General features: G+C 40.7%; 1 protein-coding gene across 2 annotated transcripts in view; it reads right to left on the reverse strand.

Moving 5' to 3' along the window:
• Window positions 1-750: 750 nt before the first annotated feature.
• timp2 (TIMP metallopeptidase inhibitor 2) overlaps window positions 751-25,543 on the reverse strand; it is a 34,990-nt gene continuing 10,197 nt past the window's right edge. For both annotated transcript variants that reach the window (XM_062970777.1, XM_003217051.4), the window contains exons 2-5: window positions 12,928-13,028; window positions 9,400-9,508; window positions 5,433-5,557; window positions 751-3,537 (exon numbers count right to left, since the gene is read on the reverse strand). In XM_062970777.1, the coding sequence (XP_062826847.1) occupies window positions 3,340-3,537; window positions 5,433-5,557; window positions 9,400-9,508 (432 nt within the window). In that variant the 5' untranslated portion in view covers window positions 12,928-13,028 and the 3' untranslated portion in view covers window positions 751-3,339. The remainder of the gene's footprint in view (window positions 3,538-5,432; window positions 5,558-9,399; window positions 9,509-12,927; window positions 13,029-25,543) is intronic.

A 25,543-nucleotide genomic window follows, 5' to 3' on the forward strand; every position in this document is an offset into this window, starting at 1 on the left:
GTTGGAATGGAAAAATAGATCATAATGATTTTGCTTTCAAAGTACTGAGCAAATTACTTACAGTGGGTTCTTGAAAGGTTTCAATTCTTTTCTTGGGGCACAGGTTGTTCTAGACCAGGCCTGGGCAAAATTTGCCTCTTCAGGTGTTTTGGACTCCAACTCCCACAATTCCTAACAGCCTTGTGCCCTTTCCTTTTCCCTCTCAGCCGGACAAGGAAGGGGCCTGAGGCTGTTAGGAATTGTGGGAGTTGGAGTCCAAAACACCTGGAGGGCCCAGGTTTGCCCAGGCCTGTTGTAGACCCTTGATTAATTAAAACAGCTCAGCAGAAACAACTGCCTGCCAAGAATGAATAATTTTTGCCTGCATTCCCATGTAGAAGTAGATCTTCAAATAAGACTTGGCCATGTTCAGTCAGATTGACCCTAAATTTTCGAGCAGTTGTTGTAGTCACATCTCATTGCAGTAATGACTGCTGTTGTTGTAAGCCTTCAAGTCATTTCAGACATATGGTGTTCCTAAGGTGAACTTATCACAAGGTTTTCTTAGAAAGATTTGTTCAGAAGAAATTTAAGTTGAGAAAGAGAGAACCATGGGGATATAATGTCTAACTCTAAGAAACAGGAGTTGATTGGCATCAAAATGGAAAAACAGAATGAGGAGTCTTTCTCGAAACAGGTTACATGTAAATGAATGTAATGTATGTTTCTAGTTTGTGCCCCTCCATAAAAATAAAGTGTACTCAAGACAAGTAGAGACTATTCCGGCTTTATTTGATAATACTGTTTATTGTCCGAAGACTCAAGTGTCCACGTATGAATTATACAAAGCATCAGAGACATGCACAGTCTGCTTGTCTATTCAACAACTTTCATGTGTTCCCAGCACAAGAAAATCTCAGCTTTCAGAATCCAACAACAACAAAAGAGACCCCCCCCTGTCCCTGCCCCCCTCCCATATTACTCCACCCACCAAACAACATCCCAACCCCAGCTCCCCAATAAGCTTTAAATTATGGCAGCGTTAAGATACTTATTTTTCATACTTACTAAGCAAAGATTTGAAAATAATGTAAACTTTTTAAAAATATTTTGAATTGCTGGCATGAAGAAGGGGAAACTGTTAAGTGTGTTTGTGCATATATATATATCAGGGAAGGTTCAGTGTGGCACTAAAACCCACAACTATAAATTAAACCAATCCATGAGCTTTTGATAACTGCTCTTTCACAATGATTGCTACTGGAATGGCAGATACATCTTGCAACCGCTGGCAGGCACATAAACTGCAAACTGGCTAGCAAGAAGTAATCACTTGTCCCAGTCAGCCTTCAGCCTCTAGAACAGTGGTTCTCTATGTGTGGGTCCCCAGGTGTTTTGACCTACAACTCCCAGAAATCCCAGTCAGTTTACCAGCTGTTAGGATTTCTGGGAGCTGAAGGCCAAAACATCTGGGGATCCACAGGTTGAGAACCACTGCTCAAGAAAAAAGGCCTGTGCGTGTTGCAGAGGCATGAGGAGGAAGACGGAAGGAGAAATACTACTAACCCCCACCCCACACCCCACCACTGGCACTCAGAAGTAAGAGAAGGGACTCCACCCTCCAGATATCTCAACCTTCTTCCCACTATTATGTTAGAAGCTTCCAATGCAGAACCCCTTAAAAAAACAAGAATAAGTGCAAATCTAACAGCTAAACAAGGAATTAAAAAAATAATGGTGTAGAGGAATGATACAACTGATTGCCAAAACAAATGGAAAATATTAAAATCAAAAAATATCAGCACAGAGAAAGGGAGAAGGATGGAAAGAAAAAGGGAGAAGGGTAAATGTCACATAGACTGTAACCATACAGGAAGAAAAACAGGAGTCTTATATTGGACTGAACAGATTTTTTTCTTTTTTTTCCTTTTTTTAAAATATATTGAAATTAAACAGACTGGTCCAATATGACATCTTTAAAACTCTACCTTGATGAACAGCATGAAAACACCACTAGAGGCAGGTCTGGCTAGGAATTACTTTGGGAAACCCTATAGTTTGATTTTGAATATGACAAAGGAAGGGGTGGTGGCTGTGCAGAGCCTTGTTGGGAGGCACAGCAAAGGAAAGAAAGTGGCTCAGAAAAAAGGGGCATTGGAGGCAGAGACGTGGTGTGGGTGGGGGGGTGTATACAAGTAGCCAAGCTCTGATTCATTGCTCCAACACAGCATCTCATACTCACAGTTTACAAAGCTAAACCTTGACTTGCCAGCTTTTGTCATCACATATTTGGGGACAAAACACATACTCCTATCTTCTGAGGAGTTCTTGGCACATTAATCCATTCTTATACAGGGCAGATGGCAGGGCTAGGAGCTATGCTGGCATGTTAAATATCATACACAACATAGTAAGAAGTTCTAATCAGCAGGAGAAGGATTCCTGCTTTGGCTGACAAATGCTAAACCTTTAATGAGAACAGCTAGCCTTTCCACTGGCCAGCAGGAGCTTTGGCACCAGATTTATGTGAGTGGCACAAACACTCAATAGGATGTGGGTTAAATCACACTGTCCAAGTAGAAGTCCTGCTACACTAACTGAAATTCCTAAGCAAATGTATTTCTACTGAAACTTGAGTGCTGAGACCCCATAGCCAGAATGTGTACACATCTCTCAGGCACAGGGACTTAATATCCATTAACTAAAATTGAATCTTTAAAATATTATGTTCAAAATGAGAAACCATTACCACCCACCACCCTCTTAATGTTTGGTTGATGAAAATGCAACTTTTCTCACTAGTGCAAAAGGAAGTCATGATTCATGATGGAATTACCGCCTTCTTTTACAGAGGCTAAGAGATGTGCTTATTCTACCATATGTGTGTGGCAAACAGAAGCGAATCTTGGAAAATTCAATAGGGGATGGACGCAAAGGACTGTATGTGGGTTTCAACTTGTGGGAAACAAAGCGGGTAGGGGCTGCCTCCACAGCAAAGGATAGGATGTCCTTTCTCAAGGCAAGAAGAACCTGGTAGGCCTGCTACACAGAATCAGAGGCAACACTCTTCAGCCAAGCATATTGTTCACTCTTGTTCTCCCCACTGTGCCTTGGCATGTTGGCAACTGTGACTCCCAACGAAAATATGCCTTGGCACAATGCATCAGAGGAAATAGACAAAGCAATATGCAAGTAGTGTAGACATCCCCCCTCCACCCCCACCATTATTGTGCCTGCCCAGGAGACCTTATTTTCATGCTGTTTCCAGGAGGTGATGTCAAAGGTGGACCAATCTAATTTCTTACAGGCTTTGTTGCTATTGGCTACAGGAATGCCATGACCTGCCATGACCCTGGGGACTCAGGGGTCCTCGATGTCAAGGAACTCTTGCTTAGGTGGAGCCACACCACGATACCACGCACATGAACCGTCACTCCGCTTGATGCAGGCATAGTGTTTTGCCTGCCGCCCATTGATGTTCTTCTCCGTCACCCAGTCTGTCCACAGACATTCATCTTGAGCAGAGACATAGCAAGGGATGGAAGGGCAGCGGGAGATCTGTGGGGAGAGAAGAGGGATGCTATAAAACTGCACAGGCCTGCTGTTGCGCACCTTCAAGTCATTTCCTGTTGGAAAATTCCAGCATTCTCTCTCTCTCTTCTCTTGCCGTTACAGCAACAAGGGTTTAGATAGAATAGGATATGATATATGCCAAATCATTTCTCGCAACTAAACCCTCACATTTGCTCTTACTATCCTTTAGACTGCATGGTTATAAATACCTTTCAAGTAAACCATGTGGTTCTAGTGTCTTCCTTGGGGTGTTTGGTTATATAAACTCCGCTCCCTTTTTAGTTTTGCCTCTTCTGGTTTCTCTTTCTGTTCCTCCTCAAATCTCCAGCTATGTTTTGTTCCTCCATTGAAAGATGGTGGATTAAAAATGAAACCTTTCCCTATTTTTTCATTAATTAGTTAGGATGTAGGTTCCTCATGCATATGTAAATATGGAAAACCATTAGTAAACTTTTAAGTTTGTACCTACAACTGCCTGCTTGTTTTTGGTGTCAGCAAGGGAATTCAGAAAAGCAACGTAGATAAACCGAGACATGCTTTGTTTGGTAAACCAAGGCTAATTCATCACCATTTTGATTTTTATTTGTTTCCCTAAAAGAGCTAACACCCTGGGAAACACTACTGTCCAACATTTCCAATTTCTAGCAATACTAACATAGGGTTTTCTTGACAAGATGGCAAGAGGCAGTTTTTCTTTGACTTCCTCTTAGGCCCCCCTTCTACACTGCCATATCTTCTTCTTCATTTGTTTAGTCATTTTCGACTCTTTGTGACCTCATGGACTAGTCCACGCCAGAGCTCCCTGTCAGCCATCGCTGCCCCCAGTTCCTTCAAGTTCAAGCCAGTCACTTCAAGGATACCATCCATCCATCTTGCCCTTGGTCGGCCTCTCTTCCTTTTTCCTTCCATTTTCCCAGCATCATGATCTTTTCTAAGCTTTCCTGTCTCCTCATGATGTGGCCAAAATACTTCAACTTTGCCTCCAATATCCTTCTCTCCAGTGAGCAGCCGGGCATTATTTCCTGGAGGGTGGACTGGTTGGATCTTCTTGCGTTCCAAGGCACTCTCAGGATTTTCCTCCAGCACCAAAGTTTGAAGACATCTATCTTCCTTCGCTCAGCCTTCCTTATGGTCCAGCTCTCACATCCATAGGTTACTATGGGGAATACCATTGCTTTGACTATGTGGACCTTCGTTGCCAGTGTGATGGCTTTGCTTTTCACACTGCCATATAAAATCCAGATTATCTGCTTTGAACTGGATTATATGTCAGTGTAGACTCATATAATCCAGTTCAAAGCAGATGATGTGGATCATCTGGATTGTATGGCAGTGTAGGGGCCTCAATCCAAGTCTGCATCATGCTGCAAAATTATAATAATTCGATATCTATGGTTGGATGCTACAAAATATAGTAATTTGATCACAGTCCTAGGGTTTGTATTTTGACGAGGCACTTATAATCCTCTTAAACCCAACGTTAACTCTTTGTGTCAGAGAATTCCAAGTATCCCCTGAAGCTATAAATCCCAGAATTCCATAGAATAAACCCACAAAAGTTAAAGTAGTATCAAAGATGGCAAAAGTATGCACTGTGGCTTCATTCCAGGTCATGTTATAGATCAACTGCAATGAGAATTGGGCTGATCTAGAATAGTAGTAGCACCCAATCTTATCACCAAGCTTTCTACTAGTGGAACAGCAGGTTTTTGTTCTTAATTGATAAATATAAAAGGAACTGTGGCTGCAATTAAACTCTAAGACCCCTTCTACATTGCCATATAAAATCCAGATTGTCATCATTGAAATGGATTATATGGCAGTGTAGAAGAGTCCTTGGTAGAAGCTCCAAAAGTTGAAATGGACTCATTTGGGTATACCTTGCACTCACAGCCCATCTGGTAACGCTGGTTGAGACTCTTCTTCTGGGTAGCACTGAGGGAATCCCAGGAAACGATGAAATCACACAGAGTGATGTGCATTCTGCCATTGCCCTCAGATTTCCCTGGCAAAGCAAAAGGGTTGTTAGTTGGGACATCCATGGGGGATGGATATAAGCATGCGTGGACACACTGTATCAAATGCTTCCTTCTAATCTGTTTCCAGAGTAAGCATGTGTCTCATCTGGGTCAGAAAGCACTAATTACAAACAAGGATGCACTGCAAAAAAGGGCTCAATTATTCAAAACATTTTAATCATGCTGGGAGAGCTCCCAAGGTATAGTGATATGCAGAGTCCATTAGTAGCTAGCCTTATGCTGCACAGAAGCCCTAGAATCCATGACCATGGAGACTGCACTTCTTGTTACAGTGCTAGCTATGTCAAAAATCAGCCCAATACCTCACTGCACCAAATGCAGTGTTGTTTCCTGTTTCCTATGCCCATAGAATGACAACCTGCAGTTAATCATGTTGGGATATTGAAAGCATATCACAATTCCTCCCCTATTCCATATTTTAATGTTATTCACGTTCTTAAAAGTTTCTATCGTGTTTTTGCTCAATCAAGATTTTTATGAATATTTTGATCAGATATGCATTTTTGAGAACCCACATCATGTATCTGTAAAGGTTAAAAGTTTAAGAAACCCTGCTCTATAGCGAGCACTCTCTAGAAAAAGCAACCATGTTAGCCTGGAATAACAAAGGATTTTATAGCACCCTAGAGACTGAGGGCCCTTCCACACAGCCAGAGTATCAAGGCAGACAATTCACAATATCTGCTTTGAACTGGGTTATTTGAGGGCCCTTCCACACAGCCATATAACCCAGAATATCAAGGCAGAAAAAAATCCCATAATATCTGCTTTGAACTGAGTCTACACTGCCATATATTCCAGTTCAAAGCAGATAATGTGGGATTTTAATTCAGCTGTTTGGAAGGGGCCTGAGGCTGGATCTACACTGCCATCTAATCCAGTTTCTGAAATGCAGATTATCTGCGTTAAACTGAATTATATGAGTTTACATAATGGGACCTGAGGAATCTGGATATGCTTAACTTTGAAAAGATTGGGAGGTGGCATGATAATTATATTTAAATATCTAAAGGGTTGCAGAAGATGGAACTCTCTTGTTTTCTTCTGCTACAGATGAAAACACAAGCCAAGGGAGTCAAATTATAAAAGAGATTCCACCTAAACATTAGAAAAAACTTTTATATTGTTAGATCTGTACAACAGTGGCATAGACTCTTTTGGAGAATGGTAGGCTCTCCTTTTTTGGAGGTCTTTAAACAAAGTTTGGACGGGCATATTTCAGCAGTGCTTTAGCTGTGTATTTCTGCACAGCATGGTGTTGGACTACATGACCATTATGCCTTCTTCCAACTTTAAGATTCTCTGATTGATGACCCTCACCTACCAAGAAGCTCCAAAATGCCAAGCATCCATCAGATTGCACAGCACACCTCATTACAGTATCAAGAGCCCTGGTGAGACTACGTGTGTGTCTTTTTGAGTTGCCTGTTGAGTTAATGATTAAACCATGGTCTCGTATCCTTCCATGGGAGCTCCAGGAGATGGCGCTTGACAAAACTCGAGAAATGAAATTTCAGTAATTTCAGGACTCAGCTGGGCAGCAGAGGATACTTTGAGATGTACCAAAGACAAACCCTCCTTGTCCCATAGAAAGAAAACTGCATTTGTTCTATTTGGGAGCCTGCTTCATTCTAGCAACTTGTCAGTCCATGTAGGCTGCAGAAGGAAAATAGTACATTTGTTCTGTGATCATTTCTGTGTCTGTTTTAAATATTTCTAGACTGACCTTCATTCTAATAGATTCCTGGGTGCTGTACACAAGCAAGAAAATGATTAAACTAGACCAAGGCAACAAATCCAGCTCAACATGCCTGGATCATAGGTTCACAGAGTTGGAAGAGATCACAAGGGCCATCCAGTCCAACTCCATTCTGCCATGCAGGAACACACAATCAAAGCACTCCCAAAAGATGGCAAAGCAGCCAGAAAACTCCACCACACTCCCAGGGCATTTTATTCTTCCTAATGTTTAGATGGATTTTCTTTCCCTGTAGTTTAAATCCATTGCTCCATATCCTCAGGTGCATCTACACTGTAGAATTAATGCAGTTTGACACCACTCTAATGCGGTTTGACATCATAAAATTAAAAATTGTGTCAAAGTGCATTAATTTTACTGTGTAAGTGCATCTGTAGTCTCTGGAGTAGAAGAAAGCAAGTTTGCTCCATCTCCAGTATTACATCCTTTCAAATATTTAAACATGGTTCTTAAACATATCTCTTGACTTGGCATAGAAAAGGTGCTTGCAGGGGCATCATTTTCATTCTCCTCTTCCCCAGCCTTTTCGGTGTTATAAAGCTAATTTGTGATATTTTACAAATTTCTGGCTTTGTAGATTAGCTATTAAAAGTAAAAAAAAAAGTCTTAAACAGATTGCATGTTGGGTAATTGAAGATGAACTTACTGGGGGTGCTTCCACACACCCCTAAATCCCCTCCCCCATCTCCTGGCACATCATTTCCTCATGTAAAGATACAGTTGTCCTATTACTAACTGATATATAGAATAAAACAATGGTAACAGACAAATTATAATCCTTACAGGCGCATGAGTAATACACAAATACAAACTGTTTACAGCATTACATCAAACATTATATTCATGTTTGTATGTTTTTTCAGTCACAAATAAGTCTGTTCAATAACTGAGTACAACACTTTAAATTCCAGTATTGTCCCATGTAGATAAATGTCTTAGAAATGCTTGGTCATCATTTCCTCATGCCAAGAGAGCACAATGAGGAACATAATGGCGACCAGCTAAGTTTTCTTTATGCTTTATGGGTACATTTGGGGTTTAGGAGGAGTGGGTGGGCACAGGGATTGCCAATCCACCCAGGTCCACACCTGACAAGACCCGGATCTTACCATAGGTTCCAGATTTTACCAAATTAATTTGGAACAAACCAAGAAAACCCTGGTTTATTCTGAATTGATTTGGTTTTACATTTGAATGTAAATTTGGCATCATTTGAATGCCTCTGGTAAAACCGAGACAAGTCTCGGATGGATGGGCCCTGGGTTTAAAAAGTGTTATTTGTGTTTAGAGAAATCTATATTCCAGCTGTCTGGGAACAGTGCCTGATAAACATAAACAGAGATAACAGAAGATGAGATTGAGAACCTATCCGGGTACAGTGCATGTCTATTAAGTGAGGCCTGACTGACAGCCAGATCAAGAGATAGTGACTTTTAATTCTGAGTTCTTTTAACACAAAAGTTTATCTCCTAATTAGCTGATGATCAGATGAGGATATACAGGCACAATATAAATACTACCTCAATCCAGTTGGAGGACAAGCAGTCTAGACTGTTTATCATACTTTATAATGATTAGATCATCTGCATTAGATGATAGGCTAGGTAAAACTACATTTGTTAAACTGTAAGACAGACAGACCTTGATTATATAATGATATACTGCTAAACCATGGGATGTTTATAAGACCGTGCTTAGATTATGTATGGCTATATCATATAATGCTGCTGCTCTTGGGAGTATATGAATGTATAAACTAATTGTTTTGCTTTAATAAATATCTGGTAAGATTATAAAGCTGCCTGTTGGTTGTTCAGGAATGCAATTATCCTGAAATTCCAAACCTCAAAAGTTTTCAGTGGAATGCTAATCTCAACCTGCCTACTGGACAAGTGCTGTTCTTTGTAACTATGGGCTTTCAAGTCACCAAAACAAGAAATAAAGAAATTGGCACATGAAGTACAAAGATTATTCAATTCCTCCATAATGAGATAAGTGGAAGAACCACACAAGGTTGGTTCAGGGGCTCAATAGTTCTCTTTTCCTTACCTGCAATGAGATATTCCTTCTTGCCACCGACATCCAGCGTCACTCCACACACTGCTGAGGAAGGAGCCGTGTAGATGAATTCAATGTCTTGGTCAGGGCCTTTAAACATCTAGGAAGGAAGAGGATGAATGAGACAAATACCAGTAATCCTTGCTGTTGTGTGACTTCAAATTATTTCTGACTTATGGTGACCTTGAGGAAAAAATTCAGAGGTTAGCCTTTGCCCTCCTCTGAGGCTGAAAAAATGTGATTTGCCCAAAGTCACCCAGTGGAGTCCTAGTTGAATACAGTGCTAGCTATCCCGTAATTGTATTATGGTGTAAATAAAATACATAAGATGCTCAAGGACAGAAGATGCCTCAGGAACAAACAATATTTCTCTTAATACCACTGAGCAAAGGTGCTACATTAGAGTCTCGCTTACCCAACTTTCGCTTATCGAACATTCTGGATTATCCAACGCAGTTTTCCTTTTAGTAGTCAATGTTTCTGTAGTCAATGTTTTCAATACATTGCAATGTTTTGGTGCTAAATTCGTAAATACAGTAATTACTACATAACGTTACCGTTTATTGAACTACTTTTTCTGTCAATGTGTTGTAAAACATGTTTTGGTGCTTAATTTGCAAAATCATAACATAGTTTGGTAGGCTTTTCCTTAATCACTCCTTATTATCCAACATTTTCTCTTATCCGACATTCTGCCGGCCCGTTTATGTTCGATAAGTGAGACTCTACTATATTAATGACCAACACTTTAGACACAGCTAGTTTCATCAGTCTTTGGTTGGAGGGGAGAATAATATCAGGACACACAGACACATACCTTATAGTTCCAGGACAACACCTAGTTTTTATTTTATTATTTGCCAACTAGTCAAGAAGAGTGAGGGATGCAAGTGCAGACAATATCAACATCTGGACCTGTTCTCAATGGGCTCTTCTCTCCCTGACCCTCTGTCAGGGTCAGATGGCATTGGTGCCCTATGGGAAGGGACATCCAACTCCAGTGAAAGGGGCTGTGTTTGGCTGGTTGGTTTGATTATATAACATGCTTTATGCACTCTGTCTATTGCAATTAAAATATATTTGTTCTCATGACTAGGGGCAGGGCATGGGATGATCATATTTGCCTCAAGGCTAGTTCTCTTTCCCTGCTCATCTTCAAACAGATCTTTTTTTTTCTTAAAACCTCTGCTTTTCCCTCAGAGGTGTACACAAGACAGACAAGAAAAAAATAGCAAATCACTCACATCAATCTATTTAATTTAGTGGAATAGAAAAATGGGTGCCTCAACTCAACCACTTTAACGCCTTGACATCTGTGCTGCTGGAATGATGCTATCTCACTACATCCCGGCAGCTCACACAGGGGGAGTGGGGACCTGTCACTCAGCACCCTGCTCCGTCACAGCTTCCCCCTTCCTCATCACACTGAGGGAAGACTGTTTACGACAGTTTGATCCATCTTTCCTAAGGAAAGATGGGGAACCTGCCACTGTTCACCACTGCTATTTTTCCAGTGGTGGCAGCAGCTCAGCCATGCCCCCCCCCCAGAAGTAGTTCCCCAGGGTGTGATGGGAGCCATTGGGCTCATTGACTAAAGAAGAAAAACTCTGTTGTGCTACCGAAAAAAAGGTAAGTGTGAAGAGGTCCTTAGCCTTGCTTGATGCAAGTTTCAGGAATTAATCATTGATATGTACATTGGTCAGTGAAAATTTAAACTGTGCTCCAAAAATAATGTTTCTCCTGTCTTATAAAAAAATCTGCAAAGTCCAACAGCTTCTGATGATTTGTTTTTATTTGTTTTATGTTTTTGGCACTGAATGTTTGCCATTGTTTATTTTGTTGTAGGTTGCCCTGAGTTGCTTTGGGGAGATAGGGCAGGCTATAAATAAAGTTTCATTCATTCACTCGTCATAATACATCTTCAAAAAATTATTGAAGCATCTCTAAAAACAAAGAGTAAAGAAGCTCTAATGGCTTAGTTGGTAGCACTCAATCTCCTCTCAGAGAACTCACAAAATGTTCTCCTTTTTCAGACTCTTGTTGTCTGAAGGCAAGCAAAAAGAAAGGGTACATAAGTGTTTTCCAGATCTGCTGGTGAACAAACAAGCAGAGCACAAGCTCCTGCAGCGTTCAAATGTTCTAAGAAACTATGGGCCAAAGATCTGTGGTTCATTTAGCCATTCTGGATATAAGCTAGAATGAATGGGCATGTAAGAGGATGCAGCTGGTGAAAGACAGGCCTGAGTTCTGGAGGAATCCTAGAGCTTTTTTTTACAAGTGATATTGATTTATACTATTTAAAAAATACACTTTGGAGTGTAGCACAAACCTATCTCCCAATCCATTACATTAATTTTCTAACATTTATATCCATAAACTATACAATCACCATGTAGCCTGTTTTCAATTAAATGTTTAAAGACAAATCTTAGATTACATATGTACATCAAACCAAAGGATAGGATGGCCTCGGTAGAATGGAAACAATGTTCTCTAAATCCAATAAGGTTTAGTGATCTAGCCGGCTTGCCTAAGAAAGAATTCTAACTGGACACTTCTTTTACAGTGAGGGGGGCAGGCGGGGGGATTAGTGGTTGGTTGTTTGCTACTTCCATCACCCAGCTAGTTTTTGCTGGCCAGGCTGTGAGAAGCTGCCCTTTCTGGGCTTTTTAGCTGAGTTGGTCTTTTACAGGTGTTCACATGCACAGAAAGAAATGGGAAGATTAACTATGCCTGCTGCAGGTTATTATGAGTTTGAACCCTCCAGAAGGCTGAAGGCTTTAGAATAGATCTAGCAAGGGCAAACTTCAGCCCTTCAGGTGTATTGGACTTCAACTCCCACAATTCCTAACAGCCAGTGAAATTCTCTCTCCATGACATCTGCCCAGTAAGGATGGATACCAAATCCATAAATTGTTTGTCCATTCCAAGTTTTCTAGTGCTTACATTATTTTCTATTCTAGTCGTTGTCAAGAACAGTACTAAATCTTTGTCATGTGGGCTAGTTCTGAAAATCTTTAACAATTAGCAGTAGATCAAATAGGAGCCCTCAGTGGCGCAGTGGATTAAACCGCTGAACTTGCTGTCTGAAATGTCAGCGGTTCTAATCTGGGGAGCAGGGTGAGCTCCCGTTTTTAGTCCCAGCTTCTGCCAACCTAGCAGATCAAAAACATTCAAATGTGTGTAGATCAATAGGTACTGCTCTGGCGGGAAGGTAACGGTGCTCCATAAAGTCATGCCAGCCACATGACCTTGGAGATGTGAAATGGAGATGAGCATCACACCCGAGAGTCAGACACGATTGGACCTCATGTCAGGGAGAAACCTTTACCTTTACCTTAGTAGAACAAATGGAACCAGGTAGACTGGAAATTACATCATGTCTACAATTTCACAAAGAACCACCCAAAATGTAGTTACTTCAAGTCAGGACCATGTTTCTGTCCATAAAATGTCTTATGGGTCACAGATATATAGGCTGAAATTGCAGTAAATGGGGTTCCCATTATTGCTTTTTACCTTTATCTGCTTGATCTCATACTGGATGCGTTTGATGGGGTTCCCATATATGTCATTACCGGAGTCCACCTCTTTTGCAGAGACAGCCTTTGCTCTGATCACTGAAACACAAAAACACAGGGGCAATTAGTGTACAAATGCAACACCACTGCTGGGTGCAGCCTTCCCAGTCTTACTACTGTCCTAGCAACAGTCAGCCTCTAATGTTCATCAGTAACTGTGCCAGCAAGAAAAACTCAGAGCATCAATCCCTGGGGACAGTATGCGTTGCATGCTAAAAATAATAAAACAGTACCTTTCTTTTTGTTTTACTCTCTACAGTTCTATCTATCACATTGAGAAAGTGAGCTGGCAGCCATATTTGAAATTCCTTCTTGCTGTGTTATTTCAAAGATTCGACCACTATGTTCAACCATGCATGCAGCTGAAACACTGGTTGTTACTAAATGTGAAAGTTAAACACTTGTTTGTTATATATATTTTCCACTAGGATTCATCTACTCTTAACTATTCACAGTGAAATATTAACCAGATTAAAATATGTTACATTTGACCTCTACTTAAAATCTTCAAATACTGTTTAATAAAAACACCTTCTACTGAGTAGGAAATCACCGGAAATTCAAAGCAAGTAAAATATAATCAGAATACTTATGCTAGGTCATGATCAATCAAGAGTCCACTGAGTTCAACATTTATCTCTTTTCCCATCTATACCTCACATGGAGGTTTGCAAGAAGAGCACAACAAGATCTTTCCCACACAATTAGCCATCCAGCCACAATTAGCTTTGTTTCAAATTAACTATCATCCACCCACTGTGGTGCAATTCATGCTCTTAAAAACACTGGTGCAAAGCTCACAGAACATATGCTTAAAGTCAGCAAGCAGGAGTGGACAGAAGGTCAATTGGGATCAATTGGGCTGGTGACTCAGTGATTCACTGTGGAGAGGTAGGGTTTTGATTTCAAAAGCCTAAATCCTTTCTCAGTTGTCCGTCAGATCAATATGAATTTTCCGCAGCCCTACTACAGATTAACACACAGCATGAAAACCTGCTTCAAAAGTTCCAAGAAGTATTGGGGGTGGTCTGCAGGTATATGATCTAATCTCTTCCTAATAGTGGTAGCAGTGTTGAAATCATTCAATTACATTACAGTAATATATATATAAACCCTATATTAATCTATCAAAATGAAGGAAAATGAATAAAATTTAGGTCAGCTCTAGGACTGAAAACAAAATCTTAGAATGTGTTCAGGGCTTTCTTGTTCTTTCAGTACAGGTATGTGCCATCTAGAGCAACTAGCATGGTGTAGTAGTTTTTGTGTTGGACTAAGAGTCCGAGATATCAGGATTCAAGCGCTTTCTCAGTCATAGAAATCTACCTGGTGATCTTGGGCAAGTAACGCTCTCTTCTCAGTATTGGAAGAAGGCAATGGCAAACCTCCTCCGAATAAACCTTGCATAGAATACCCAAGAATAGGGTTGCTATAAGTATGGCTTTACTTGAAGACACCTAACAATAATAAATGTGTCTTTTCCTTATGACACTCATCAGTGAAGCTTGGGGGACTGGCCAAAAAAGCTCTAACTTTGCCTGCCCCAGTTGATAGTATAGACATTCCTTGCTTTCAGTGCAAGGTCTACTATTGTGTTCATAGACTTTACACTTCAGCCAAGGAATGCAAAATGAAATAAAAGCATCAAGGTGAATCCTTGCCAGAAGCCATGATCTTCTGTATATTAACTACCCACAGAGCAACCACAAGCTGAAAACCTTTGCACCACAAGAAGGAAGTAGGAGTAAATCAGGTAAACCATTTGATAAAACACATGTACCACACATCCAGAAAATACAAGAAAACCAACACACATTACCGGATAGGTCAAAATCCAATAAAAAGTACTTCTCAAGCCATTCCCAATTCCATATGAATTGGGAATTGCTTGAAAAGTACTGTATATACTCATGTACATATCTAGAAATTTTAGTAAAAAAATCAACCCAAAAATCCAGTGTAAACTTACTCATGGGTCAATTAAGTACTAGCCTAAACTCTTATTAAGAAAGGAACCATTCCATTGTCTGAATAAAGTCACAAAAGGTAAGAATTTAATGTGCCCTGGGAGAACCTAAAGGAAGCACCAACTCCCTCAACTCTCTCCATTGAGCTCCTACTTACTTTTCGAATGCCTGGGCAGAGAAATGACAGTAGCAGAGGCTCTTTGGCCCTTCTTCTCAAAGAAAGAGCACAGCAAATCAGTGCAAATCAGAGGCTTCCCCCTTTCTGTAGAATGACTCTCAACTTATCCACAGGCCAAAATAAAAATCCTTTTAGCCCCAAAGCCTGCCCTTGACTTATGTATGAGGTTAACTTATACAGTACATGAATATATACAATATTTATTTCTTCATCATACAGGAGAATAGAAACAAAACAAGGTAAACTAACCTATAGGCTACTTTGCAGTCCAGCAATATAAGTAGTCATACAGATGTTGCTAGACTACACCTCCCACCATCCTTCACCACTTGTTATGTTGCCTAGTGCTAATGAGACCTGAAATCGCCTAACATTTGGCAGGGGACGCAACTTTCCCACTGCACGAAAGCCCTGGGTTTATTCTTTGCTTTTACATAATTTGATCTAACTGAGCAATGTAGTTATCCTGTTTTCCATGATGCCTTCTGCAGTTCCGAGAATCAAAGAGCTATGTTTTTACATATAAGGTGAGAAATCATGGATTAAAGTATGACAATTTGTAACACATGCCAGTGGGAAGGGGGTAGAATACAGTTTTTTGAAGTTCTGAATAGCATCAGCAGGCACTCACAATTTCCTGTAACAACAAATTCCATCAGTAAACTGTTCAGTGTGTTAAGAAGAACTTGCTCTGTTTCCTCATACACATGTTGCCAATCAGATTAATAGGGTCTACATTCCAGAGGGTAAGCCATGATAGTCTGCAGCAGGCAGCAAAACACCAGAGAGTCCCGTGCTGCCATAAATACTAACACATTTATTGTAGCAAAAGCTTTCCTGACCCAGACCTTGCTTTGTCAAATGTACAAAATGTCACAATATATTTAGTCGTTACTGTGCTAAGGAACTCTTCTTCTTTTTGCTGTTTAACCTGTCTAGAGTTCCTCTTTGTTGAGACAGAATGTCTTTTCCTTTAACTCTTAAGAAGGGCACAAGTCTGACTTGAAATCTTGTTTACCAGAGATAACTTCTCAAATAAAGCTGCTTTGTACAGTGAAATCACTTGCCCATCTCAATCATTTCTGTCCACTTTCACTAGAAATGATTCTCTAAATCAGTGGTTATCAACCTATGGGTCCCCAGATGTTTTGTCCTTCAACTCCCAGAAATCCTAACAGCTGCTAAACTGGCTGGGATTTCTGGGAGTTGTAGGCCAAAACACCTGGGGACCCACAGGTTGAGAACCACTGCTCTAAGGCATTAGGCAAGAAGCATATGTCATGCACACCCACCCTAGATACGTAAACTCAAGGTCGAGCAAACTGTGGCATCTAGAAGTTGCTGGACTGCATCCCTTGCCACCTTTCATTTTTAACTATGGGCTAAGGGGAGTTTCAAGGTGACAAAATCTGCAGGACCACAAGTTGCTCATTTCTATTTTAACTAGAGATATTGGTGGTTGAACTGAGGATTGTATGCATTATTCCACTGAACTATGGTCCAAGTTCACTGAATACCCTCCTAGAATATTTTGAAGCTGTTTCTTTACATTTCATCCTGAGGACAAAACTTCACATTAGCCTGGAGCTTTTAGCCACAACCAGTTATCAGGAAAAACAGCAGGCACCTTAATAAAATCACTGGGTCCCAAACATCTGTCTCAATCTCCTTCAGTCTTGTGATAAGTTTGATTTCATAGAGAGGTTTACAGGAGTTCTTAGTCTGTAATTCTCATCAGCCCCAGCTGATGACTGTATAATCAACTGATATCTGGAGAGCTGTTTCTCAATTTTCCCCCACATATGATCCAAGCACACTCTATACCAGGCATGGGCAAACTGTTAGGAATTGTGAGAGTTGAAGTCCAAAACACCTGCAGGGCTGAAGTTTGCCCATGCCTGCTTTAGCCAACTTGGACAATGTGCAGTTCTACAGCCACCTGCAGATACAAAGGTAATTTGTGTGGCTCTTGCCCATACTGGTAACATTTTCTAGTCCTTCAACCGCCAAAGTGGCAACTCATTTTTTAAAAAGAGTGAATAAAAACATTCATTTTTCTAAAGTAGGATCAGACTTTTGGCCTCTTCTGATTTTTTTTTCACTGTCATGTTTGAGGGGACATATTTGGTAGTCTGTGTGGCCTTTGAATCAAAACTGAAAATTGCTCCCCCCACAAGAACCACTGAGTTCACCTACCCCTGCTCTGTGGTTTCAGTTTGAACTGCTACAGCACATACAATAAATCTCACCATAGGCATCTGCTGATATGGTGTGTGTGTGTGTGTGTGTGTGTGTGTGTGTGTGTGAAAACCATTGCCTAAAATCTATGAAACACCTTTTAAATAACTGTTTTTAAGTCAACACAAATGTATCTGTTAGATGTATAAATCTTGACCTGATTTGAAAACATCTCTGCTGCAAATAAGGAAGCAAGCCAAAAATGCTGCATCATAACTCAGCATGGAAAAAGATTTTCTGGATAACAACATTTTGAATATTACATTATGTGAACTGCTTCATCGCAATAATGGTATTATTTAACTGAACAAGTGAATTAAGAGATGAGTTATCCCGCAGAGCACTGAACGGAAAGAACCTGGGTATTAATTTCAGGTATATCTTTCTGCATTTGGCTATAGGCAAGAATTTAACATCCCAAACAGAATATGGCAAACATACTCCCAGTCCCCCTGCCAGTATAGATTCTGGGAGTCCTAATCCAAGGAAAGTAACTCTCCCCAATATCAGCAAGCATCACAGTGCAGGGCCCAGACCTCTCTGTTCTCAGGGCTCTATCCCAGCATCACACATATGGTGCATCCATTATCAGGCTCCTTTTCAGAGACTCCCCTGCCATTTCATCTGCTGAAAGCTGCCTGTGGCCTGGCCTGGATGTTTTTGGACTGGCCAAGACGATAGTATGACGGTGGCTGAGAGTCTTTAGGTCTGGCTAATAGTTATGGCTCCAGGCTTTTCCACTCACGTGCTGTTGAATCACTGGCAAAAAATGCAACCTCGTAGAAGGAAGATTTCTGTTCTGAACAGTGTGGCTTTGTAGAGGGGGAACTGCTGCTTTGCACTTTCTAAGCCAAGCACCCAGCAGCTCAGCCAAGCCAGGGACCAAAGCTGGGGGAGGGCAGGGGAGAAAGAAAAAGAGCAAAAGCATATGCTATGCACAGTATGAACAAATCCCAACAAAAAAGATCAAGGAAAGGAAAGCTCCATGTGTCACTGTCTTCCTGTTGTTTCCCTGCAAGCAAAGGAAGGTTCAAAACACTGGAGATTTTATTGGTTGACACATAAGAAGGGCAGGGGGCTTGTGGCTTAGTGAGAGTGTGGAGGGTGTGCATTTGCACCAAAACTCTGTAGTTATCTTCTGGTATGGTGGCAAGAATCTTTTAAAAACAACAAATGCAATATGGAAAATGATTCTGAGTTTGAACCCTTCTTTATCATGAAATCATTGCATCACCTCCATTTAGGCTGGTTTCTGCTTCCCAGCCTTAGTGCTTTATTAGTGGTTTCTCATTCTAAGAGTACAAAAGATGGAAATAGTATGTGAATGGTAACATGATAGATAGAAGATGAAGGCTCTGACTGATTAAGCTAAAGCAAGGAGACAACCCTTCTGAGCTATTTCTTATATAAAACACTCTTTGGCATGCTCTAAGACCTCTCATAGCTTAAAGCAAGGATGAGAATTGTGTGGCCTTCCAGATGTTGATGTACTGCTCCTCTCATCAGCCATAGCTAATGATGAGAAATGCTGAAAGTTTAGTCCAACAAAATCTGGAAAGCTATTTGACCTCATTACTTGCTTTAGTCAGCACTGCAGAACCTGCAACTCTCCAGCTGTTTTGGCCTCCAACTCCCAAAAGCCCTAGCCAGCTTGTCCAATGGGCAGGAATTATGGGAGCTGAAGGTCAAAACAGCTGGAGGGCTGCGATTGGGCCCCCAATGGTGCAGCGGGTTAAACTGCTGAACTTGCTGACCAAAAGGTCAGCAGTTCGAATCCTGTTGAACCTAACAGTTCAAAAATATGCAAATGTGAGTAGATCAATAGGTACTGCTCCGGCAGGAAGGTAACGATGCTCCATGCAGTCATGCCAGCCACATGATCTAGGAGGCGTCTACGGACAACAACTGCTCTTCGGCTTAGAAATGGAGATGAGCACCAACCCCCAGAGTCCGACACGACTAGACTTAATGTCAGAGGAAAACCTTTACCTTTACCTAAAGCCAAAACAGCTGGAAGGCTGCAGATTGTGCAGGCCTGCTTTAAATGGAAGACTGTTTCTTTGAAACTTGAAAGACCCCGGGATGTAATTGGCCTGAGATATCTACCTGAGCCCAGGTATCTTTTGCCATTTGAGCCTAGCACATGCAAGTCCTCATGCACTTTAGAGCAAGAGGCTAGAAGAAGTGTTCATAGTTGATCTAAACACCTGTCAACTCCTGAAGCTGTCACGAGGCCTTGGGATCTACCAGAAAATTCCCACCTTGAATCAGGAGTCAAACTGTTTATCCGGTGCCAACCTCTGATGTAGTAGAAATAGAAAATACTGACTTCTCTACACTATACTTGTGCCTTGCCTATTCCTTAAAGGAGCATACATTGCCAAAAAGAACAAAGAGTTTAATACCATTTGTGTGTATTAATTATATTGTGAATGTATTTAACCCACTGAAGTGTATGAGCATGAAATGGGAGTCAGTACCCCTCCTGTCCTTTGAAAGGGGTATATTCTATGCTGTAGGCTGTATTTCAGAGGAAGGAACAGGCAAACCCATTTCCTAATATTCTCTGCCTAAGAAAACCCTATAAAATTCATGGGGTTACTGTAAGTTGACAGGTGACTTGAAGATACATATGTACAGAAAGTATCTTGATAACATGCTTATTCTCTGCAGAGACTACACTACAGAAAGTTACAGCTTTGCCATACAAATGAGAGAAAGAAAGATCACTATTGAGAAACCCAGCACAATAATGTACAGAACAAAGCAACAACAAAAGCTAGTCACACATTGCTCACCCAAAATAGAAAATAGTGTCAGCTCACTTAAAAGTAACACCTCCACAGAGTATCACAGAAGTACTGACCAGCTCACTTATGGTAAGCACTTACTTGCTCTGGATTTGAAGTGGAGGGAATCTTACTTGCAATGAATTGTAGAGAAGCTGGCAACTCAGAAAGATGTATTATGGGTTAGTTTAGCGCTACTGTTTCATGACTCAGAACCCATCTTAGAGCTGAAATGGTGGCAGCCAGATGATTGAGCTTAAGGTTATAGTAGTGAACCATGAAGGCATACCACTATCTTCAAATCCCAGTGTGTCATTGACAGGTCCCTTCTTTTCTATTTAGATCAGTGGTTCTCAACTTGGGGTTGCCCAGATGTGTTTGGCCTACAACTCCCAGAAATCCTAGCCAGTTTGCCAGCTGTTAGGATTTCAGAGAGTTGAAGGCCAAAAACATCTGGGGACCCCAGGTTGAGAACCACTGATTTAGATAATAACAATTTGAGCTACCTACAAAGGCCAAACAAAAATTGTGGACCCATGCTACATAAATGCATATTATGTATAGTTAGCATCCCAGCAGAAGGCTTAAAAAAGGCCCAAATGTCAGGGTCTGCAATACAGAGATGACGGGCTGACAGGGCCAGCATCTGAGTCAGTCGAAGCAGAGAACAACAATGGCTGAAGCCTGATACTGAGGAAGCTACTCCTGCAGTGCAGGACCAAGCGCCTCAGGAAAGTGGGAGTCCTGATTTAACTCAGGATCAGGAGAACAATGAGACAGAGTTAAGTATCCCAGAAAGACTGCAGCTGAGGACTCATGCTATTCAGATCAACCCGGCTGGCACAAAAAATAGCAGTTTAGATTTGGTCTTTGCTCGGAGCAACGTTTGGAACTTGCTACAACTTGGAGCTTTGTTGGATGACCTTGTCTTTAGACTTTGGATTATGCATAGTCTTGGATATTTTGGTGAGGACCTTTGGAATGGACTATTGACTATGATTTCTCGATTATCCCTGAATAGTGTCTTGTTGGAATTTGCATTGGCTTGGATCCCGGACTGGTTAATGGGGAGAATAGTGAGTGGCTGTTTATACTTAAGAGCAGGGTTGCAACACCCAACATGATTGCACACGGGAGCAAACAACAGAAGTGAATACCCAAAGTTGTATGCTAGATCTCAAAAAACATAATGGAAGTGTAATCTTATGCACTAATGTAAGAAAGCATGCTGTTCCTATTCTTGTGTGCCTTTATCCTATGCCTTATGCTTCTGTAGTATTAAAGGATGAAAAGCCTTGAGCATAAACAAAACAAATGGCTTATCTAACTTTAAATACACAGAGCTCTACTATAATTTTGGACTACACCAAAGGCCCCAAATTCTATTCACACAGCAGCTGACCAGTTGCACCAGGAGGATTGTCAGCAAGACATGAGTGCAGCTGCATCCCCCATCTCACGCTCCCCAGTCACTGCTATACAGAGACATACTACCTCTTATCAAGAGCTGGTGTGGGTTAGGGGGCTGGATTGTGACTCTGGAAACCAGTATTTGACTCCCTGCTCACACATGGAAACCCACTGGCAACCTTGGGATGGTCAGACTTTCTCTGAGGAAGGCAAAAATAATTCCTCTGGAAAAAAAATCTTGAAATGATATTAAGGAAGGTACACAACAGCAAACTTCTACACTTAATAGAGGGACTACTTATAGAAAGAAGTATTCAATTTCTCCATCTAGGGCAGACTATATGTTTCCCTCCATTTTCAAATATATCTCTTTCTATTGCCTTTGACCCAGGAGAACACTTAAGGTCACAATCAAAAGAAAATCTACTTTTTTTAGTGCACTCCACTCAAAGATCTGCTTTTTAAAAGGTTTTTATATTTATAGCTGAGTATCTGATATGCAACCAAAGGCATATGATCACTGCAGTGGATCAGCAGCATGTTCATCCCACAAGAATGCCATGATACAGAATTGGTTATCCCATAGTCAGCAACATTACAGTCATTAGCATAGTGTCTGGACCCAATCTAGACTCAGAAAAAAGGATGTCACATAGAGAATGCATACACAAACAAGAAGCTGTAATAATGCTTAGTTGGGTTGACCTCTCTAAGCAATTAAACAGATTTCCCACATGTAAGGAGGCCCAATCTAGAGATTAGCCGATTTTTTTTAGCATGCCAAGTTCAGATGGTTCGAATTACTATATGTTTGCATATAATTCAAGAGCATGTACAAATTGAGGACAAGTTTTAGGGCAAAATTTATGTATTTTGATATGACCCATGGATAAATTCTACAGAGAGGAGAAAAGACTTTCTAAGTACTCTTCCTGCCCACTGCCATTTTCCCATCCAAGCAATCAAAAAGGCCAACTCCACCGTGAGAGAGAACAGAGGGGAATTGATGTTTCTTTTAGGTTCTCTCAGGTCAGACTAAGATCTCAGAACTCACCAACACTGCTACATAATCCAGTTTATCTGCTTTGAACTGGATTGTATGGCAATGTAGACACATATAATTAAGTTCAAGGCAAATAATCTGGATTCAGAAACTAGATTATATGGCAGTGTCAATCCAACCTCACTTTTCAACACTCCAGTCTGAGGAAAGACTCCTTTTTTGACAAAGAGAACTATACTGACCTGCCAATAAGCCAACCCAAGTTTTTGGGGTTGAGCTTTTGATTAAAATTTCTAGACTTATACATGAGTACATACAGTATGCTGAAAAGAACCAGATGCAGTGTTGGGTTGGCCCCTGAGCAAGCCTGCTTTTGTTGTCATGATCTCAAGCAGGATGTTCTTGGGGTGAGAAAGGAACCAAATTAACCACAGGGAAGTTACTTGGCAACTGGATTTAGAAGTGACAAGGTACTCTGGTATCTCTCAGGTTTTAGCATAAAGGCAACCGCAGGCAAAGCACCCAATTTTGAACTTTTTATTGTGACTATTTTTTCCTTTATTTTTCCTACCTATCTCCCTGTGGGGATTCAAGGCAACTAACAATCACACACTTTGGTCACAATTTAACTTGTCTCACTGTATGGCAGATTTTGGGCAGGTCCCCATATTGTGGCCCACCCTGGCACACACAAAAGAGACACGTATGTCCATTAGAGAAGTACCAAACAATGAAAGAAATTTGACACAACTATAATTACCACAGAATCTGAAGTTTAGGGAGGGGTATTTAAAATTCTCTATCAGAAAAGTCTAATGCCTGGGGGGATCGACCCTAGCAAACCTTTTGTATCGTTATCCCAATACCCCCATGCATATGGGATATGTTGAGCATGGTGATCAAATCATGATATGAATAAACATAATAGTTTAAATAATAAATGTAAGGCCTTCTCGCGGGCCACCCTGAGAATTTCGGGGGGGGGGCTGAAGCCCCTCAAGCCCCCCCCCCCTTCCCGGCTACATGCCTGTGCCTCACCAAATGAAAAAACACAGGATGCACCAGGACACAGCCATTGCAGTTAAAGTAATAACTCAGTGCTGTAATTGTGTAAAGTGTAGATCCTAGCAAGGCAAATCCGGACTGTTTAACCAAAAGAAGTTAGACTACATACTTTGAGGCAAAGTTTAGTCTTCTACCATGTACCCTAGGCTTACGGTATCAAATTGTCACCTGCAGTGCTTGAGAACTTAACAAAATCTCTTAGTCAAGACAATGGTGTCTGTGTTACACACAGACATAAAAACATCAGAATGAGCAGTGATATGAATTAGAAAAAATGTACAAAATACTAAGCCAGACACAAGTTTTTTTTTCATGCAGAACCTTCCTTTCCACATGGGAAAAGCTAGAAAGCCTTTTCAGAAATTATAAGATCTGTGTAAACAAATAACAGGAAGTCTAAAAAGTACATAATAGCAATTCAATTTTGACTATAATATACAGATTGGTAGTATTGGCAATGCAAAACACAGTAATTATGAGATTTAAATAGATTCCATGGCAGATGTCCCAGAAAGATTTCCAGAGTAAATTATCAGAATAATTTGATGCATGAAACTATAAGACACACGGTCTCCAGCTCTTGTAACAAAAAAGCCCTCCAAATGCAAGTCTCCTAGCAATTCTCCCTATTTTGAACTGGAGGTGTTTACAGCTTGCTGCTTCAGCCTTCTTTGGTCTCCAGCAATATACTCTTCCCCTCAGAGCTTGGAAAAGTTACTTTTTGTATTAAAGCTTCCAGAATCCCCCATCTTATACTGCCAGTAGCCATTGTGACCAATAGAAATTTTGAGTGATTTCATCCAAAAGGTCACATTACTGAGCTCTGCTTTGCCTTATTCTTTTTCCAGCATTTCATAAATAGCTAATACAAGATTTTTTTATGATCAGCTGCTGGATTTGCTTACCAATCTTCAGCATAAGCTGCCAAATGACAAGTCTCAGCCTGTGGATTTATTAGTTGGCACACAATTTTGGCATGGTCTTCTAGATAATATGCTCTTAATCCAAAGAGCCTTGAACTATGTTAGAAGAGGGGGATGTACATGATTTAGGTGGTTTTTAAAACCATGTGGGTGAATGTGTCTAATTTTGAGAGCTCTGTGCCACAAGGATAAATGTCTCTGAAGGTCTACACAATTGAAGCTTCTTCATATATTCTAGTTCCTACTGCCTGTATTCCAGAAATCTAAAGCTTTCCTTTGTCTTCCGGCAAAGCATCAGCACCTTCATCAGAGGACAAGATATCTTTGAGAAATTGAATGTAGAAGGGACTGCAGATTTCTTTTGCATGGCAAAGTTCCATTTGGGTGATTGATTGTAAAATAAAGAGAAAAGACAATTGCCAATGTAAAAATGCTTTTCCACCAAGGCTGGACAATTTTGATGGATCCAGGGACTCACCATGGCTCACATCTCCTTCTGCTCTATTCTTTCATTATCAACATCCTAAGATAATCACTACAAACTATTAATACAAGCCAGAAATTGAGGTTCTCCTGGTTTGAATGTTGGTTCAAACTCTGTACAGCCATGGAAACCCACTTGGTGACCTTGTGCAAGTCATACTCTCTCAGCCTCAGATGAAGGCAAAGGCAAATCACCTCTGAACTAATATTTCCAAGAAAACTCTATGATAAGAGTTTGCATGTAAGTCAAACATAACTTGAAGGCATATCATTACCACAAAACAATATTCAGCAACTGTTGGTGTAATTTAATGATATGATTTGCTATCAAATTTTGGAAACATAGCTGATGAGAACTGATGGTCATAAAATAACTTCGAATGTTGCATCCACCCCATATTTACACAAATCTACAGTGTGAGCATAATTTACTTGTAATAGTGTATACAATTGGGGTTGTCTCAGAAAAGGATACCATAGCCCTGAGAAAAGTGTAAA

This window comes from Anolis carolinensis, chromosome 2, assembly GCF_035594765.1.
Source record: "Anolis carolinensis isolate JA03-04 chromosome 2, rAnoCar3.1.pri, whole genome shotgun sequence".
Taxonomy (NCBI): Eukaryota; Metazoa; Chordata; class Lepidosauria; order Squamata; family Dactyloidae; genus Anolis; species Anolis carolinensis.